Here is a 20,540-nt window from a genome sequence, read left to right on the forward strand (position 1 = left end):
ACTGTCTTCTCCTTCAGGCAGACTGGCTGTCAGCTTGCTTTATTTACTTCCTCAGAAAAGAGTATCCATCTCCAGGGAATTAGCCATAGCATGGCTAATGGGATGACGGAAGCTCAGGAATTGGGAGGTTTAGCTGTGATTCCCAACTGTTCCCTGGATGACCATGAGCCAGTTTTCCATTCTCACCCTCAGACTCCATATCCGTGAGCTGAAACAGAGCACTGTGACCCCAGTGAGCTTCACCTAAGGTTAGAGGAATAAATGTGTAATGTATGCAAAATATACCTACTGTCTTCACCAAGGACTTACTCAATAATTACTCCTCTCCTTGGCAGTTACTTTCCTGTCAGACTGATCATGACAGGAAAATTCCAAACTGTAAAGTCACTCAGACAAAACGTCTGTATCCTATAGCTGTCATTCCACATTTTATGTTGTTATTTCAAATAATAAATGGTGCCTTCATTCATTGCGTCATCTGTGTATGAGGAGACTGTGAATGGACAGAGGGAGAAAAATCAAATTATTACATCTAAGGAATCTGTCATAATGATAAACAACCCAGAAGTGTTTTATTTTTCAAGAAACCATTGTTATCTTTTGAGATATGGAAAGTATCTTAGAAATGATTCCATTAGTCTTAGCATCGGATCGTTGTTAAACCCTACCCTCCCTTGTTTTAAAACTTACAAAAATCATAGCAGGGTGTGATATCAAAGGCCTGTAAGTGTCATTTATAGATGGAGAGTAAAGGCCATGTGCCAATAGCAAAATTGGTAATCTTTTGATATTTGGTGTGTTTTTTACTCAGGTTCTAAGTACAATTATTATTTATTTGGAAGGTAATCAGATTATTTATTATCAAATGCCTTAGGAAGGACCACAGAGTGGCTTTCAACTTTTGTCAACATATTCTGTAATTTCAGCCACAGCCTTTTCCATTGTGGTTAGATTATTCATTCCTTTTACACAAAGAAGACCAGGATCACGTGATAACGTGCGTTATGTAGTGAGTATTGTGAGACAGCACTGGAAAGCTAACTAGGATGGTGAAAGTCTCATTTGGAATGTGGATTATGATAGTAAGAACCACTTGTGACCTTCGGAGCCCTCTGGTTTCCACTTTGAAGATGAATGAACACTTACTCCATGCGTCTACCATTAACATGTCAGTCGTACTTAGCTCCAGTCATCCGTGGCTAAATTGTTTCTAGAAGAAGCCAACATTGTCCCTGACAAATGAGAATTCGGCTGTGCTATCTAGCTTTTGAAACCTCACATTACTTCTTGGCAGATCTTTCTTGACATAAACATTACAGACAGCTGACAGGATCTCCATATTTATACTTCACAGTGTGGACACCTGTTAAAGCAAGATAAAGTGGGATTATAGAGAAAGCAATGGAACAGTGTGGTCCTTGGGCTGGCCTCACTTTTCATGACTTAGCAACGACTATCTCTGTTTCCTTACAGGAGAAGAAGTATCAGGGGGTCTCTGTCCAGTGCCTCCTCCTCCTGAAAGGATGGCTTGTGAAATCCCCTGCCGAATGGACTGTGTAGTGAGTGAGTGGACAGTATGGTCATCCTGCTCCCAGTCCTGTTCAAATAAAAATTCAGATGGGAAACAAACCAGATCACGTTCTATCGTAGCTTTGGCTGGAGAAGGTGAGTAATGGGTTTACTGCTTCACCGGTATAATTCATTATTGAATAAGTAACTGAGACATTCTTGCCTTGCATGTAAACAGGCTTAGACTATATCTCCATCCGTTAAATGCACATTAACCATTTTATTTCCACACACTTTCTTTTCTGTAAGTCCTCTATTTTGTCTATGCTGGGTTCACCTCTCAACATGGGTTGCTTTAGTCCAAACTCTCATATGACCCAGTCTAATGGGTTGCCTGTTCCTTTCATTCTACTTCTTAGAGAAGGGAAAAAAGTATGGTCAAACATCCAGGTTTAGGTATCTTGTACAATTGGGAGCATAATTGGATCTATCTAATACAAAGAGTTCCAAAGCAGGAATTAAGAGACCTGGCTTTCCACCAAGATGTGCCAGTAACATCTGTAAGGGACTGATCTGTGTCCTGGTTTCCTTTTCCAGAACACCTAGTGCCAAGGGCCAGGAAGGGAACATGAAAGCCACAAAAATAGCTTTGAGGAAGGTAAAAGGTGCTGTGAGGATGTGGATAGTAACTGCAGAACAAATTAAAGGAACAGTGACTCCCATGATTCCCAGCAATGGACTCCATCCCCAGATACACATGTTATCCCTTTCATGTCCTCCCTCTGCCTCATCAGTCTTTGACTCCATTAGAGCAGCAGGACAGTGAGACTCCCACTGTGAACAGCATCTTAAGCAAGATTTCAGTACTGTGATCATGAGAAATAGGGCCAGGGTCATAGTAAAGGGAGAATTTTGTTATTTTTAAAGTGCAAACTGCTTTTATATATTCCAGCTTTGATTTTTCTACAATGGGGAGGAAAAGATTAGTACTAATTAGAATTAAAAAATAACAAAATGGAGAGTATGCATCTGGGCTATTTGTCCCTCTGAATAAAACATTGTAGTGATGGGTTGGGGAAGATCAATACTTCAGAGACATACTCCTTTTTGCACTGGATAAAAATGGAAGAGGATAGGTAACTAATGAGGTTTGGTTATCGGACTTAGCCAGGGGTATAAAGGTGAAAGTCCATCTGGTCTCTTTGCCAGGGCAAAGAGTTGAAGATGAGCATTCTTTTCTGAGATTTTTAACCCATGTCTCTGGATTTCTCAGATGACAGTAAAATGCTTGACAGGGAATAGTACATTAAAAATGACATTCTGACTTGAGAAGGGTTAGGAGATGAGGCCTTGTTGGGGTAGTCATGGCTTTTTGTGGGGAAGTGTGTCACTTAAAATAGGCTTTGAGGTTTCAAAAACTTAAGAGGCCTAGTGACTCTTTGTTCTGGCTACCTGAGTATCAGGATGTACAACCCTCAACCTTTCCAACACCAAGGCTGTCTGCATCCGGTATGCTTCCCACAATGATGATAAGAGCAAACCCTGATTAAATGCCTTCTCTTGCTAAAAAATAATGGCAGTCTGAGAAACAAAACATCTTCCTTAAGAAAAGGAATTATGTATAGTGCATGTTTGACATAATGTGTCTCCAAGATCATGGCCTATTTTATGTCTCTTTCACATTGTATAAGGTGCATTTGACATATATCAGTCCAAGGTTCTGGGCTAGTCTCTCTCCCTGATTAACTTATGCAAACATAATAATATCAAAGGAAAAGATGATTTATTTGGAGTCCACTTTACAGATGTGTGCTTCATAGGTGGACAGTAGACTATATTAATTTTATACCAGGTTGAATATGGACCTGCTGCCTATAAAATTGGAAGGCTAGAACATACCACTATCCTTAGATTGTGGCACAGGGCATAAATCTCTGGTCTGGGAGTCAGAAGAACCAAGTAGGTTAGGTCTCCTAGATGCAGAAGAAACAAAAGCAAGAATGATAGCATTGCGATTCATGTTTGCTTTCTCCACTAACATTTTCATAGGTGGAAAGCCCTGCCCTGGTAGTCAGGAACTCCAAGAGTACCGTCTATGCAATGATCACTCCTGTGCACAGCTCTACTGGGAGACATCTGCTTGGGGATCCTGCTCTGAAAATACTCTTGTGACTGCCCTCAATATGTCCATTGGCTGGAATGGAGAAGCAACATGTGGGGTTGGCATTCAGACACGGAAGGTCTTCTGTATCAAGAGTCATGTGGGACAAGTGATGACCAAAAGGTACCTCCAGCCTTCTACTGAAAGTTCATATGATTGTTTTTCTGTGTATGATTAGTAGAAAATGATTATAAAACAACTAGCAGACCTAAGTTTGTGGTAGAGTAACAAGAATATGTGCTGTTCTTTGAAAATGCCTTTATTATTTAATTATATTTATGTGTACATGTATGGGTGAATGAGTGTCCTCACATGTGAATGTGTATGTGTGTGAGTACTCATTTGTGTGCAGATGTCTACAAAGGTTAGAAGAGGCATCAGATCTTGATCTGGGGATACAGTGATTGTGGGCTATTCTATCCAGGAAGTAAGCACTGGTTGCCTTGAAGAGCAATTCATACGCTTAACCATCATGTCGTCTTTCCAGACCTTGTTGTTCTTGTTGCTCAAGCTTTTAAGTTTAATAGATATACTTCAAAGATAAGCATATTCAATAGTATGCTCCAGAAGTGCACTTATAATATATGTATTAGTCAATGAACACATAAGTCATCTCTTCAAACTTGATGTAAACTTGAGAAACCAAACAAGTTTTCTAGGACTGCCTCAATCTTTGGCTCTTAAGTCTTACAGAGACTAGGTCAGCCTGGAGCTAGGGTCTGTTGTTTGAAGGGCAGTGTCTCACTATGGTTCAGACACCCAAATTTCTCTTACCATAGAAATTTTGGGTTGCCTAATCTATGTTCATAAGTAGAATATAGTTGTGTGTTTTCTTTATCCCCTGCAATGAAGACATACGTTTTTAAAATTAACAGAGCTATATTGACATGGGAGCTGGGATACAGATTTTAAAAACATGTCAAGAAGTATTTTTTTTATTATTATTAACTTGAGTATTTCTTATATACATTTCGAGTGTTATTCGTTTTCCCAGTTTCCGGGCAAACATCCCCCTCCCCACTCCCCTTTCTTATCGGTATTCCCCTCCCCACCCTTCCCCCATTGTCCCCCTCCCCCCAACAGTCTAGTTCACTGGGGGTTCAGTCTTAGCAGGACCCAGGGCTTCCCCTTCCACTGGTGCTCTTACTAGGATATTCATTGCTACCTATGAGGTCAGAGTCCAGGGTCAGTCCATGTATAGTCTTTAGGTAGTGGCTTAGTCCCTGGAAGCTCTGGTTGCTTGGCATTGTTGTACTTTTGGGGTCTCGAGCCCCTTCAAGCTCTTCCAGTTCTTTCTCTGATTCCTTCAACGGGGGTCCTATTCTCAGTTCAATGGTTTGCTGCTGGTATTCGCCTATGTATTTGCTGTATTCTGGCTGTGTCTCTCAGGAGCGATCTACATCCGGCTCCTGTCGGTCTGCACTTCTTTGCTTCATCCATCTTGTCTAATTGGATGGCTGTATATGCATGGGCCACATGTGGGGCAGACTCTGAATGGGTGTTCCTTCAGTCTCTGTTTTAATCTTTGCCTCTCTCTTCCCTGCCAAGGGTATTCTTGTTCCCCTTTTAAAGAAGGAGTGAACCATTCACATTTTGATCATCTGTCTTGAGTTTCATTTGTCCTAGGCATTTAGGGTAATTCAAGCATTTGGGCTACTAGCCACTTATCAGTGAGTGCATACCATGTATGTCTTTCTGTGTTTGGGTTAGCTCACTCAGGATGATATTTTCCAGTGCCAGCCATTTGCCTACGAATTTCATAAAGTCGTTGTTTTTGATAGCTGAGTAATATTCCATTGTGTAGATGTACCACATTTTCTGTATCCATTCCTCTGTTGAAGGGCATCTGGGTTCTTTCCAGCTTCTGGCTATTATAAATAAGGCTGAGATGAACATAGTGGAGCACGTGTCTTTTTTATATGTTGGGGCATCTTTTGGGTATATGCCCAAGAGAGGTATAGCTGGATCCTCAGGCAGTTCAATGTCCAATTTTCTGAGGATCCTCCAGACTGATTTCCAGAATGGTTGTACCAGTTTGCAATCCCACCAACAATGGAGGAGTGTTCCTCTTTCTCCACATCCTCGCCAGCATCTGTTGTCCCCTGAGTTTTTGATCTTAGCCATTCTCACTGGTGTGAGGTGAAATCTCAGGGTTGTTTTGATTTGCATTTCCCTTATGACTAAAGATGTTGAACATTTCTTTAGGTGTTTCTCCGCCATTCGGCATTCCTCAGCTGTGAATTCTTTGTTTAGCTCTGAGCCCCATTTTTTAATAGGGTTATTTGTTTCCCTGTGGTCTAACTTCTTGAGTTCTTTGTATATTTTGGATATAAGGCCTCTATCTGTTGTAGGATTGGTAAAGATCTTTTCCCAATCTGTTGGTTGCCGTTTTGTCCTAACCACAGTGTCCTTTGCCTTACAGAAGCTTTGCAGTTTTATGAGATCCCATTTGTCAATTGTCAAGAAATATTTAAAGTGATGAAAGTGATGATAAGGAAGAAGACGAGAACTCTACTGGGAGAGTTTCATCTCTCTATTTCTTGCTCAGATTCTTGTAGCAAAGAGAGAAGGCCCATCCTATGTTCAGAGAATAGACATGGCATAAGAATAGGGTAACTCCACCAGGGCATGTAATAAATATTTACTTGTTATTATAAAGAAAAAATATAGCAGGCTGGGAGTCTGATTTCTCTTCCATAAGTTTTCAGTTCTTAACTACAGCTGGAAAAATCAACTTGGTGTTAAGGTAATTTTTCCCCAATTTCTTAGCAAAAGGGCACGAGAATGAGACACACATCTACTAAGTAAATTTTTGCTACGTACTAAAATATCACATGGACAAGAAAAGTTAGTCTATAGGTTAAATGGCTTACATTGCCCTCTCATATCTCATAATTACTTTGAGTAAGAGTTTATTATAAAGATGACTGAACACATCCCTTCATTCAAATCTTAGCTGTCCTAGTTAGAATTGCTGTCAGCTTGGCAAAACATAAAGTCACTCAGGAAAGGAACCTCAATTCATGCTTTTCCCGGATCAGATTGGCCTGTGGGTGTGGCTATGTCTGTAGGGGTTTGCCTGGTTTCTTAGTTGGTGTAGAGGATCCAAACCACTCTGGACAGCACTGTTACCTGAGCAGATGATCGTACGCTGTATGGTCCAGCTAGCTAAACATCAACTGGTGAGTGATTCAACGAAGAATGTTCCTCCATGGTTCCTTCTTCAAATTCCTTAATGATGGATATGGAAGAGAGAATCTAATAGATCATTTCTTCCACTAAGTTTCTTTTGGTCCAGTGAATCATTATCACAACAGAGATGAATCTAGAGTATAAGTTTAAAGGTGTTTTGTGGGTAGAATAAATCACGTTACCAGATGTTAACAGCTTGTAGAATAATTTATAAAGTCATATGCACTTTTTGAAAATTTGTATATGAGACTCTAAAATATTATTTCAATAAATGACCTCCAGTTTTGCTACAGGCCAAAAGTCACTTTGATGGCTGGTTCACATAATACCCACAGACACAGAGGGTCGGGGGATTGTTGGTGTTAATTACTTTAGGTATTTTTAATGAAGCTGTAAAACCAGCCATGAAGTTTTTATCCTTATTCTATGTCTCTAAACCATCCTGGTAAGTATGAGCAGCCTACATTGACTTTAGTTGATTTACTTGATTAAAATTCTTGAGGTCAATCACATTAAATGAAATAAGAAGATAATACCCTAGTGGAATGCCCTGTGAGATTACTGGCAATAGAAAGTAGGCTTTGCTTTGCCCTTTCTAAAAATATATACACTTATGGGTTTTTTAATATCATAGCCCATGTCAACCTAGACAGATCTTCTGTTAGGATGGTATGGGGGTTAGAGACAGAAAAGAAAAATAGTTCCCTAAGGAAAAACTTGGGCTAGGGAGAAGAGATGAATGTGCTAAAGTGATGTGTTTTGTCCCTAACTCACTCAACCAAAAGGCACAAAGTTCCTCACCTCACATTGCTGAGTCTCAGTTTTGTTTGCATGTGATTGTGCGGGTAAGAATGTTACCATTGTATGAGAAATAAACCTGATCATATCAGAAAATGAAAACCGGCCAGCACACTACCGAAACAGAAGTCATAGCTCACATGGGTATTTCTGGGGTTTGTCTCATTATTCAATGCTTTCCAGTTGTAACATTTAAAATAAAAATAATAGCAACAAAGATTACAAGCACAATGTTCCAAGCCTTCCAAAGTTCCTGATAAGGCTTTTCCTGCCTTTACTGTGAAATTACCTGGCATTTGTGTGAGATACAGTAAAATATCGCTGTGTTTAAACAGCTAGTTTATGAAACTGCAGATCTGCCCCATTCAGCTGAGTGAGATGACTATAGCTGTGGCTGAGTGGGATGAGTGATGAGGGGGATGGGCATAAAGAATGCACCGTGATGGGAGAGGCATTGTGAAAACTGGCATGACTTCTTAGCTCGTTCTGGTGCTGTTCATGTTGGTATGGAGCTACAACCGATACGATGAGAGTGAAGGACAATGTGTGCAGATCCTGTCAGCTCATGTCTAGGGAATGGCTATACCAAAATGAAATTCATGGGCCTAGTATCAAGTGCAGTGTGGTTGTGTATACACAGGTAGGAAGAGAGTAAATCATCCCGAAGGGCAAGAAACCATGATTTTTCTACTAACAGAACAGTGAATCCATGTCTTCCTGGTTTTTGAGGCTGTGCTTTCAACTTGAAAATGGCTGAAGAACTTAGAAAATATTCCCTCAAATTCTTTCCCCTTTTGGCTCCAATAGTAAACTAAAATAGTAAGTGACTCACTTGCTATTTATACTGGGCTAAGGACCAGGCATTTTTAATAAATAAGGCGGAATTCCCTCATCAAGACAATACGAGATAATGGGATGACACACATATTATCTGTAGAACCTGCATACCTATGTTTCAACATAAACAGTATCGAGACTCTTGGTGTGGGTCAGTCACTGAAATGGTTGCAGAAAATCAAACTTGTACTTTTCCCATGCAGAGGACACAAAAGCTGTTGGTTGACAATGATGATGTTTTGGATCTCTGGTAGAAAATTTATGAAAATTGGAAATGTGATCAAGTGTGAAGCCTTACACAGCACACTCATAAATAAAGGAAGTTGTGCTCTGGAGGAAAGGGTAACACCTTCTGGAAGAAGAAATTAATGAAAACACAATTTCATGGGCAAGAGAATAGTTGACTTTATGGATCAGGAAGTGTGTGCCCTTTCAAGTTAGGCCTTGGCTTCCCAAGTCGATAAAACAGTGGAGAGCCTAAGGCTAGCCTTCTCAGGGAGGAGAAGATGGTAATGTTTCTCTTGATCCCTAAAGGGGAGCACAGAGAGTATGTCCCCTTGGAGAAGGCTAGCATTACTCCCACTGAGCTGCTTCATTAATGAAGTATCCAGAGTCATCAGGATGGATGCATCATTTCCCCAGTAGAGAGTAGCATTGACTCCTGCTTGAGTGGCCAGAGTCCCCACAGTATTGGCACTCCATATGGAAAACTTGAAAGCCAGCATCACACTAACTTCATATGTATTCTTTAAATGTCCAGAGGAATTTTCCATAGGTAGATGTGACAGAGGGTAGAGGAGCAGGCATTTCTGGAGAGACTCTCTCAGTGCCAAAACTGTAGTCTGCTGCCAGCCCTGAGGCCCAAGAGACAGCAAAGGGGTTAGGATAAATGGCAATTCACTTTATTTTTATTAGACCTCAGAGTGTGAATAAAAGTCTTGGAAATGATTTCAGTGTTTTTTATTGTCCAACTAAGGTATGGTATAAATTTTCCTTACTGGAATGGATTGTATCAATGAGATTATATTATTCTAAAGAACCTCTTCCTTCTACAGCTCTGCATATTGAGCAAATACATTTGATAATGGTTTGTTTGAATTAATTATGGTTAATAACAATGCTGCTAATAAGTTTTCATTTATTATTCATTACTCACTGATTATTTTCTGTGTGCATGTACATTCTTTGCTGTAATTTATTTCTATCACATACTCCACAGAATTGAACAACACACTAGGATCAATGGTGGAATGCATTCTGTCCCCAACCATTTCCTCTTCTCCACCCCATTTCCCATAAACCCAACCTCTATTTCAATTGTCTTTCTCTTGGCTACATACTAATAACTCACCTAGCTCATCAATAGAAATATGAGAGGCAAGCAGTGAGCACCCAGCCTTCTCTCCCTCTTCTGTGCCAGTAATTGTATTTTATCAGTTTCTTGTCTACCTGTGCTCTGCCTTCAAGTTCACATGAACGAATATATACATGTGCTCTCAGTCCTTTCTTTCTTTCTGTCGTTTCCCTCTTAATTTGAAATAAAAAGGTCTTTAGACATTCATGTGATTGTTTTATTAGTTACAATTCATCCGTTAATTAGTATCCATCAAAGCAATAATGTTTAGACCCTGTTTCCAGGACTTTCATGACATCCTTCTGGATGGGACATTCTGCCAGTAACTTATACTTATACTTTTGATTAATATTTTTTTGGAAAATTCGTCTTAGTCCATTTGAACTACTCTAATAAAAAGTGCCATAGTGCAGTGACCAAAAATCAGAGCATTATTTCTCATCGTCCTGGAGAGTAGGAGTCTCAAGCTAACAGTTAGAGTAGAGTAACAGGGTTCTTCTTAATTTTTGATGGATTACTTGCTGTATCTTCACATGGAAATGAGCAGGAATAAGGAACAAGATATCTCATGTCAGAAGGCTCGTCCTCTTATGAGGGCTTCATTTGTATACACTACTCACGTCCTAAAGGCGTCACCTTCAAGGACTATCACCTTAAAGATTAGGGTTTCTACATGTGGGAAACAGAAACTGGTCATCCAAAGTGTATTCATTATTTATCTCATCCCTGGGACAAAAATAATTTAAAAAACAACTTAAGGACAGTAGGATTACTTGGAGTAATAGCTCCAGATTGCAATATCTACTGTGGTAGGAAAGGCATAAGGCCATAGCTAGAGACCACTGACCATATTATACTTGCAGTCAGAAAGCAGAGAGTTGGAAGCTGGTGTTTAAACTCATTTTCTTGTTTTCACTCAGTCTGAACTTCCAGTTCATGGAAGACTGCTGCCTACTTTCAAGGTAGGTCTTCTTTGTCAATTAATCTAATCTAGAATTTCCCTTTCAAGCCTGGCTAAAGATTTGTTTCCATAGTGATTCTAGATCTCATCAAGTCGACAATGGATACTTGCCATCCTTCTTCGCTGTTTTATTTAGACTCTCTGAACCCTTGATTCATTCCATAAGGGCTTCAGACCCCTGCCTCCCTATTTCATCTTTGATGCCTAGACTTAAGCATGAGCCCTTCTTTATCCTACCTACCTGGACCAACATTTTAGAGCACACCATCTCTGAACAGGACTGCATCTTCCATTCTCTGCACTGCTTCTGAAGTTTTTTAAATCATGAAAATGCTTTTCATGTTTAGATCTATCAGTTAAGGTTCAGTGTCAGCAGTATTCTCTTTCTTCTTAGATGACATTTTTGTTTCCCTTCCTCTTTGTTCCTAACATGATTAGTTCCTAATATAGGTCTTTAATGTTGAAGTATCCTAGTGTTAGCATGTTGGTCATCTGTTGTGCCTGGAGGATTTTTATTCTGAATTACCATCCTTTGGTATTATGAAGCACTGGCCCCTTATCTCCCTGATAATCCTATCTCTTTCTTTTCCCACTGTAAGTCTATTAATTGTTAGACTTGCTATGTGATATTTTTTCCCACAGTGATGTTTTTCTCAAGTGCTTGGTCTCCCTGTAATTTAGAGTTTACTACTTTTATTGCCTTCACTTAAGCATTCCTCTGGACAGATGTCAGAAATAAATGTGAGAACACAGGCAAAGCACTAAGCCACACATGGTTCTGACACTAACATCATTCCTTTAAACTACATGGCATGTTTAGACTCAATGTGAACTTTATAGACTGAAATTCCACATATGCATGCTAAAGTGCCACTCTGTCTCCCTCGTTGATTTAGAAGACAAATGTGTCTTTCAACTCTCAATATTCAGAAGCTCGAAAGCAATCAAAGAAAGGAAAAAAATGTTGTTTATCAGAACTTTATTTCTTCCAAGTGATTGACTATTTAATTCCATTCACAGTTGAATACTTTAATTCAATTTTCAATGGAATAACAGTTTTCACATCTTTCTATGCTTAATGATAGCTAACATCCACATATGTTATCTGTGGTTTGCTGTATCAAGTGTTCCCTCTCTCATCAGCCTTCATGTTCTACAAAAAACATAGGAACAATTTAAATATTCCAAATGTTGAATGATCAGAGAAGCTCAACATTTTCTGTGAATTTTGATGGATTTTCCTTCTTGTGTATTCCTACCTTTCTCTACACCTTCATCTTCTTTTTGTAACACATCTATACTCTGACATATTATCCTGAAATATTTCTTACTGAAAAATACCAAAAATATTTCTTACTTGTTCATTCGGAAAACTATCACCTATTATTTGAACTGCCCCCGATGATGTGACAATTGATGTTTTCCTTTCCTTAATTTTGAGAACCACATTTTTCTTCCTTACTGTAGTGAAAAACACTTTGGCATCTGAATAAAGTGAACAGGAGTTGGCTTGAACTCTGCCTCTGGCCATGACCCTGTATAAGGGGCAGCATCTTCTTGAGCCTTTCTTCCAGTATCTATAAAAGATACATTTTTGGCCTGAAATCCTACAGTTCTAAGTCAATCTATTTCTACTCCCCAAAATATTGACATAGTTTCTTTGTCTCGACAGATGTCCAGAGTCTACACGGCCAGAAACTGTGAGACCTTGTTTCCTCCCGTGCAAGAAAGACTGCCTTGTCACTGCTTTCAGTGAGTGGAGACCATGCCCATGGCCCTGCCAGCCAGGTAGGTCCTTTCTTCTCTAACCATTTGATTCATCTCCCACTACATAATAGGTGGGAGGTTGTGCAATGTGTGCATCTTTTCCATTCATCTGTGTTAGCTTGACAACCAAATGAGTAACGGAGTGAAAATAAAGCCCTGCATGTGAAGTTCTAACTTCTGTACCTGGAAAAAGAAAATACACTCAGATATGCTATGTCATGATTCCACTGGTACGCATTCTAAGAGTACACATGACCTACTGACCTGTATCTTGAAGAACTTCAAATAGGTGAGATATATTGACTGTCATTTTCACTCCCTCACTTTAAACATTCATTCCTATGGGATTTCTTCTGAAGCATCATTACCACCCTAGAGCTGCTATGCGTGCTCAACTCGGATTCATATATTTAATAACCTATAGAGCTTAATCACTGTGCTTAAGCTGGTAATTAACACGACCATGTACAAGAACAGGAGCAAATGTGGCAATAAGCCTTGAACAAGCACAGACTTTAGAAATATAGGATTTGGGGGTGGTGTTGTTGTTTTCTGGTTGTGCCTGAGTATTATCCAGGCCACTTAAGACCGAAATCTCTGTTAAGCATACCAGACTAAGTCTTTCTCCTAGACTTTGCTCAGTTTCCCAATGAACAGTATCATAGTTCTTGAAGTTTGGACTTTGTCTAAGCTTCAGAGTTAACAACCTGTTCTTTTCCAGTAGTTTCATACCCTGAGTCCTGGTCCCTGAGACTTTACTCCTAACACCGTAAGAGAAGGAAAACAGAACAAATGCAAGAACAGTAAAAGCACTAGACATGGTGCCCTGAGACGATCGATTATCTCACAGCCACTCATGATCATGATGAGGCTTTACATGTGCAACATATGACTTATTCTACGGCTGGACCAGCTCTCTGGAAAAAGGGACTGTTCAGTTGTGCTCAAAAACTCGTATGACCCTGGGCACTTTCTTTCCCCCTAGAAAGTCACAGCCATGGTTTGATTGGGTTTCCTCCCTCTTTGCCTCATCTCCAGTAACACTTCATTAAAGTGATAAGGTAGGGCCACCATTGCCACAGATCCGATGGGCAAAGGGGTCTTGAAGACGTCCTCACATAAACTCTCAAGTTGTTGGCTCCTGCCCTCAATGTCTTATGCTACAGAGAAGGCACCTGCATATGCAGTTTTAGATCTTGCTGTTCACCTTTTGAACATTACCACAGAGTTAATAAAATAGCTCTGCTCAAGGGCAGAATCTGGAACAAATATATTGAATAAGAAGGAAAGTAGAGGATTATATATCTGATCTCTGGGAGAAGAAAAATGCTAATCTCTTCCAGGAACTCTCCATCATTTATTTTCTGAAATGAGGATCCAAAGTAAATGAATCAGATAAACAGGGTTTGGCATAGCAAGGAGAGACGTGGGACAGAAGCCTCCATTCTGATCCATGTTAAGGCAGCATTGAAAAACCTCACTTGAAGATTTACTAGAAATATAGAATAATTATTGGGAAAATGCAGTTAATGGTGGAATATATGAGGAGAGAGGGTTAGTTATTTCTTTTAGCTTCTGACTCATCAGGAATTAACATGGTCCCTTTGTTCAATATTTATAAAGTAGAAAAAGTGAGGTAAAGAGAATACTCCACTGGCAGCCTTGCTGTGAGCTCATGTAAGAGACCTGTCACTTTGGAAGCCAAGTTAGTTTAGTTGAGTCAGGGAACCCTGGGGAACAGGGATCACTTCAGTTACCGGTTCTTTGTGTAGTCTGCAGGGAATAAAATTTGTCTTGATTTTCAAGAGTTCTTTTCTAACCAGGGTTAGATTACCACACCTTGTAAGATGAGTGTTCTTTGGGCAACTTTAAATTTTACTCCCAATTTCCAGAGATTCAGTACATTGTTTCAATACTAGGCATTGTTGTGATTATAATTTCTAAGCCCCAATAGTATCTTTTTCCCCTCCAACTCTTCAAGCCTAGATAAGTCCTTTCACACTTTTGCAGCCAGGGGCCTGAAAGGGTAAAGATTCAATGTTTAGATGACTCCAGCTTCCTATTTAGACTTGAGTTTAGCCCAATACCTAGAACTAGATATTGAATAAGTGTGAGTTAATTAGACGACACTAAGACTAAGAGATGGGTGTTGTTGTTTTTTGGGTGTGTGTGTGTGTGTGTGTGTGTGTGTGTGTGTGTGTAAAAGTGATCTTTTAAAACTTGTTATTCTTAAATGCTGTCGCCCCTGAATCATCTGGAAGCATAACAAAATGAAGATTGCTGGATTTATGCATAGGACTTTGGGCCCAGTAGCTGTGGAAAGGTGCCAGATACTTGCAGCTGTATGAAGCTTAAAAGGTGACCCCTCATCCTATATTCCAACACCTGGTCTGCAAGTCCTTGAACACTCCCTGCTCTCACTCTGGGTGTGTCTTTGACCACTTCTCACTTACAATTTCTTTCATCTAAAAAAATCCACGGACTGGGAGAATTTAATACAGTAGGCACATGGCTAGGGTTGTGTTTACAAGTTTGGGATCACAGACTTAGTACTAGTCTCTTCTGCCTCAGTTTCTTCACTTGTAAAATGAATTTAGCAATTCCACCTGTCATAAGGAGAATAAGCTTAGACTGCTGCTTCACACGTAGTAGATACTAGATAGGTGACCAGGACTGCTGGCATCTGTGCTGTGGGAGGCTGACATTGTAAAGAGATGCTCAAGTGTGAGTTTGGGTCCAAGTGGTGGATTTTCTGTTCTTGAGACTGTCCATCAAGGAGCACTTTGAGGAATGGGACTTTAGAGTAATACATTTCAAACTTCAAATTGAAAGCATATCCCCCAAGGATCTTGTTAAAGACAGATTCGAATTCAGCAGCCCTGGATTTGTTTCTCTGGGTTGTTTCTTCCTAAGCTCACAGCTCTTTCCTATACACTGGGTGCAAGACTCTCAGTAGAGTGGAATTAATTAACAATTTCTTGGTAAGAAAATGTCATCTTCAAAGTTAAAAGTGAGTTCATGGACTTGGGCCAGACCAGCAGGTAAATGCACAAGTGAGGTGGCAGTGGGGCTGAGTGGTGTTTGTCCCTACTGAAAACTCAGGTGCTTTCCAGGAGGAGGTCAAACTGGACTAACTTCTAACTTTAGGACACATGTATTTATGACTCTAGGTTGGGCCTTCAAAGTTGAGGGACAACAAGATATATGTATTCCGCAAACTTGCCTTTGTGGTGGAATCACTGGAGAATCTGTAAAAAAAAAAATGTCAGTTACTGGATTCTACCGTCAGACATTCTGGCTTAATACATATGTGGTATGATTGGGAAATCACAAGATTATGTCGAATCTCCTATCTAATCCATTCTAAACCCCCCAGAAAAGCCACGGTCGTTCAGAAGCCTAGAACATTAGCAGTGATTTGTATCTTAGCAATGAGTGAGCTGTCTCAGGGTTTATTTTTGTCCTGGTTAGAATTACGAGCTAAATCCCTTAGCCTAAAAGCTATTTTCAAGCCACGAACAATCTCTGCCTAGTAACCAAACAGGTTTCTTTTCTCCTTCTTCCTTATCTAAGCCTGTCCTTAAAGCATTAATAATCACCCCATATCCTTTCTACGCAAATCAAAGCTCTATCGGGAATCGGCCCTGTTGTGACCTCTCTCATTTTTAAGCCCCTGTCAAAAATTATCGGATGCTTAAGAAGCTTTTCCTGTCACTTTTCTTGCTATATTATCCATTCTTCAGCCTGCAAAGCAAATGTCTGCCAGAAAGGACCCGATGTTGGCTCACTAATGACAAGTGCAATATCCTTCTTGCAGTCTTTCTCGCCCCTGTGGAATTTCCTCAGTGTGCTCCTGTCTGAGGATCACCTAAGACCACCTTGGGGTCAATCTCTTCAGGTTAAAGGGGCAATTAGAGCATGAAAACTCTCCTTAGAAAATTCTTCTAGGTGATGTGGATAAGAATCATTCATTCAGAGCTTAATATTTTACAATATATCTTCACATACATTTTAAGTCTACTAGAAGAGAACACTGCTGATTTCTTATTGAAATAATCATCTTAGTCAATGTCATTATTATCATACTTCGTGGAAATTCTCCTGCCTCAGCTTTGGAATGATAGATATATAGACAAGGGTTACTACACCTGGCAAGGTTTTTCGTTAAAGTCAATGACATTGTTCCTACAAGATTTCTATCAGGCTGCCTTGTATGGGATTTTCTTTGCATTTTCAAACTTTAATTAGGATATGAAATTTCAGACACAGACATGTATAACTTAATAAAATGTTAAATATCCTATATTAATAATTAATACAAAATACCCCATGACTCCACAGAACAGTGATCACACCATGAGGTGTTCTGGGTTTGTCTAAACTTCCCAATTTCATCTCCTCTCTTGAATGCACTAATTGAAGTATTTCCCAAATGTATAGACCACTTTATAAAAATGAAGGATATGGAGGAGATAAAGTTATTAGTCTGGCGAATGAAGTGAATCATACACAAAGCATATCATCTATAACTTCAGGAAACCTTGAAGTTAGTAATTAATTATTTTCTAATTTCCTAATTAAAGGCCAAGGGAGAGCCTCTTGCTTTCATCTCCAGGAGAGGGCTGGATGGCAGAGCCATGGTAACAGGAAGGCCTGCAGCTGCAGCCTGTGCTGAGAGCCAGCAGGAAACTTGATTTGATGGTTTCCATTCTCTCCTGTGTCAGCCATGAGAGTTAAGTCTTGAGTTTCCAGATTCAAAGACAGTGGTTTAACAACCACCACAACAAAACAAAAGCAAACAAACTAAAAAAAATTGGGTCATAACAGTTAAGATTATAGATTCTATTTCAGGTTTTGTTTTTGATGCTTTGCCTTGTTTGTAAATCAAGCTACCCCCCCCCCCAGCCATTCCCTTGCTCCAATCCCTTTATTTCATCCCAACTTCATGTGCTTATTTTTTGTTTTTCAGAATTCTTTTAACACACTGAGCCCTATCTTTATGTGTATAAATGTGGAGTCATCTGAGTGCTGAGGCTGAAACTTCCTGATCACCTCCGCGCTCCACAATGGGGTTTTCTCTGGTTTTATCTTGTGCAGATGCTGTCACAATTGCTGAGTTCATCTGTGCAACTTCTCTGCGGTTCCTAGAGCACACTACGTCCTTGTAGTCATCTACCACCATCTTAAGCTCTTTGTACCTCCTCTTCAGTGATTATCCCCAAGCCCCTGGGGTAGGGTCATGATAGAGATGGCCCATTTAGGGTTCAGTGCTACATGGTCTCTTATTTTCTATATATTGACCAGTTGGGGATCTCTCTGTTAATCTGATGCTAAGAGAAGCATCTCTGATGAAATATGAGAGGTGCACCAATTTATAGATATAGCATTAGAAGTTAACTTAATAATGTTTATTTGGAAGGATGATAGTAGGTTCTTACACATAACCTATGATCTACCAGCAAACAGGTATTAGCCAAATGAACATTACAAGGCATCTGTTCCATCTTGTGGAAAAGGACTGAGTCAGAAAAATCAGAAAGTAGTTGGTTAGTCCCAAAACATTTCTACCACTATTGTACCAGTGAGCATTTCCTACCAGGTAGGTTATTGTGACTTACAGGGTCCACAGCGGGATAAGATTCATGATTGTTCTTGTCTACTTCCACACATTGTGCTTTCTGGCTCTTTCAAAACTAAAGGGTAAATTTGAAGGTACCAGGCTGCACTGGCTTGATTTCTCCATATTTTATGATTTATTGGGTGATTCTTTTAGCAATGAGGTCTTAGCATCAAGTTCCAGGATGTAACAAAGAACAGTGACCTTAATCTGTACTGTTTGAGTGTCTATGTCACCCTACACCAACAACTCCAAAGAGGTAGGCTACTGTTACCACTGGCCTTCGAGCCTATGGTGTCTAGGGGGAGATTTTCCTCCATTTTAATGTAAGGTAGTTCGAACTCTTTCTCTATGTGTGCACATGTATATTTTAGGGAGATTCTACATCCATAGGCTTTCATATGACTTTTCAAAATTCTTTAGGATTAGGTGTTTCTCTCATGTTCCCTTCCCTACCTCTTCTTCCTCACCACCATCCTTCCTGCCCCATCATTCTCCACTGCACCTTCATACCAAATGTGTCCCATTGCCCTTCTACTGAAGCATACTCTCCTGGCCTCCTGCTGCCATAGTTGCTCTGATTAATACACATGTTCAAAGATTCAAAGATAGTATCATAAATTCTTACACTAAACTCCCTGCTTTAAACCTTGAGCTGAAATTACAAGTTACTTGAAACTTGCTGAATTTCAATTTCCTCTTTAAGGTGAGAAAAACTAGTGCTTATTTAATAAAAATGTTATAAGGAGGCTGAGACATATAGAAGCATGCCAGGCTCATGAATATATATTATGGCCTTCATTTTATTATTATTATTATTATTATTATTACTACTATTACTATACAATGATGAAGATCATGACAACTATTATAAAGCTTCCTGAAAGTCAGGTACTTTTGTTATCAGGATATCCTGCATTATTGATTCTTTTCTATACTGAGATTATGACATTTGTTTCAATGTCTCTATTTTCCATAGATGGACAAATAAACAGTAAGGAATAAGAATTTTCAATTATCCAATGGCTGGATATGATGGGTGTTATGATTTGTAAATTAACTGTCCTTTTCTTAAAGCTTCATGTTTTGAAAGCTTGCCCCACTGTGGGTATCACTCTTTTGGGAGAATGTGGAAACTGTAGGACTAGACTTTACTGGAAAAGTACTTCATTGAGTGTTTTCTTGGTCAGGAATATCTCTTAAACAACTTTCTTCTCAGCCTTCCCTGCAATGATGCTTGTCCCATCAAATCCCAAAAATAACAAAGTTCAGCCCAGAAACAGAAACCTCTGAAGCATGTGATCCAAAATAAACCCTTTCCCCTTCTAAATTGTTGTCATGTTTTGTCACAGTGATGACAAGTCCAACACAGTGGACCCTCAGTAAAGAATGTATTAATGAATTCCAGGTCATTTCCTCAATCATTCACTGTCTTGAAATTTTGCCTCTACAGATTATTTGGCAAATCTAGGTTGGTTAGGACTGGTCATTTTGAGTGACTAAAGTTAAGATGTGCCAGGCAGAAATTTAACATTCCTCCCAGTCAAAGCATCCAGGTACAAACTTTCCATTTCAGGCCTATCATCTTCCCTTCTCTTCCCTTCTCCCTACAGGATCATTCAAGTCTTTATCCATTTGAGCAGTGGAAAATAAAATAGTAATTTATTCCCAAATAATTATGGCTCTGATGTACTTGAGTAATCAAGTTCTCAAATCCAGAACACTGGTCTCAATATGATGTTGAAGGCAGCTGTTTTCCTTACTCAATAAACAAAGCCCACAGCTGAGTTATAACCCTTGTGAAATCTAAATAATCTTTTCTCTTCCACAGTGTTTTGGTTTTTCCCCCCCTAAAAAATCAATTGAGATGTGTAGCTCTTTTGCGTCTCTCAATTCAGCCCTGATATACAGAGTGCCTTTGACTCTGTGGCTGCCACTAGGTGTAAGTTTCTCTCTTTAGTGTGTAATTTAAAGCCCATAGATCACTGTATAGTCCCAGGGCTCAATAAATATACCTTATAATTTAGTAGGGGGAATGGCAAACACTTAGGTTCATAGAGATTCCAGGTTTTAGTCAACCTCCTGCCAAACCATGGAGTTCTTGCTTGGAAATCTCCAAATTCATACTGAGTACCTGGTAGTGAATGAAATTTTCCCTTTTAAAATTTGGTTAAACTGTTTTCCTGCCATGAGATTTTTCTAAAAGTGTGACATCTCTTTCTGTCTATTAAAAATTAATACATCAAATACAGTATGTATGTATATGTGTATATCTGTGTATACATGTATGTGTATTTGTATGTATATATGTATGTATGTATGTATGTATGTATGTATGTATGTA

At 39.4% G+C, this 20,540-nt stretch overlaps 1 protein-coding gene across 2 annotated transcripts in view; it reads left to right on the forward strand.

Annotated features, from left to right (window-relative positions):
* The window catches only part of Thsd7b (thrombospondin type 1 domain containing 7B), an 898,652-nt gene that overhangs the window by 486,905 nt on the left and 391,207 nt on the right, over positions 1–20,540 (forward strand). For both annotated transcript variants that reach the window (XM_039090425.1, NM_001191669.1), the window contains 3 exons: positions 1,474–1,665; positions 3,559–3,793; positions 12,485–12,600. In XM_039090425.1, the coding sequence (XP_038946353.1) occupies positions 1,474–1,665; positions 3,559–3,793; positions 12,485–12,600 (543 nt within the window). The remainder of the gene's footprint in view (positions 1–1,473; positions 1,666–3,558; positions 3,794–12,484; positions 12,601–20,540) is intronic.

The sequence above is a fragment of the Rattus norvegicus genome, chromosome 13, assembly GCF_036323735.1.
Source record: "Rattus norvegicus strain BN/NHsdMcwi chromosome 13, GRCr8, whole genome shotgun sequence".
Classification (NCBI taxonomy): Eukaryota; Metazoa; Chordata; class Mammalia; order Rodentia; family Muridae; genus Rattus; species Rattus norvegicus.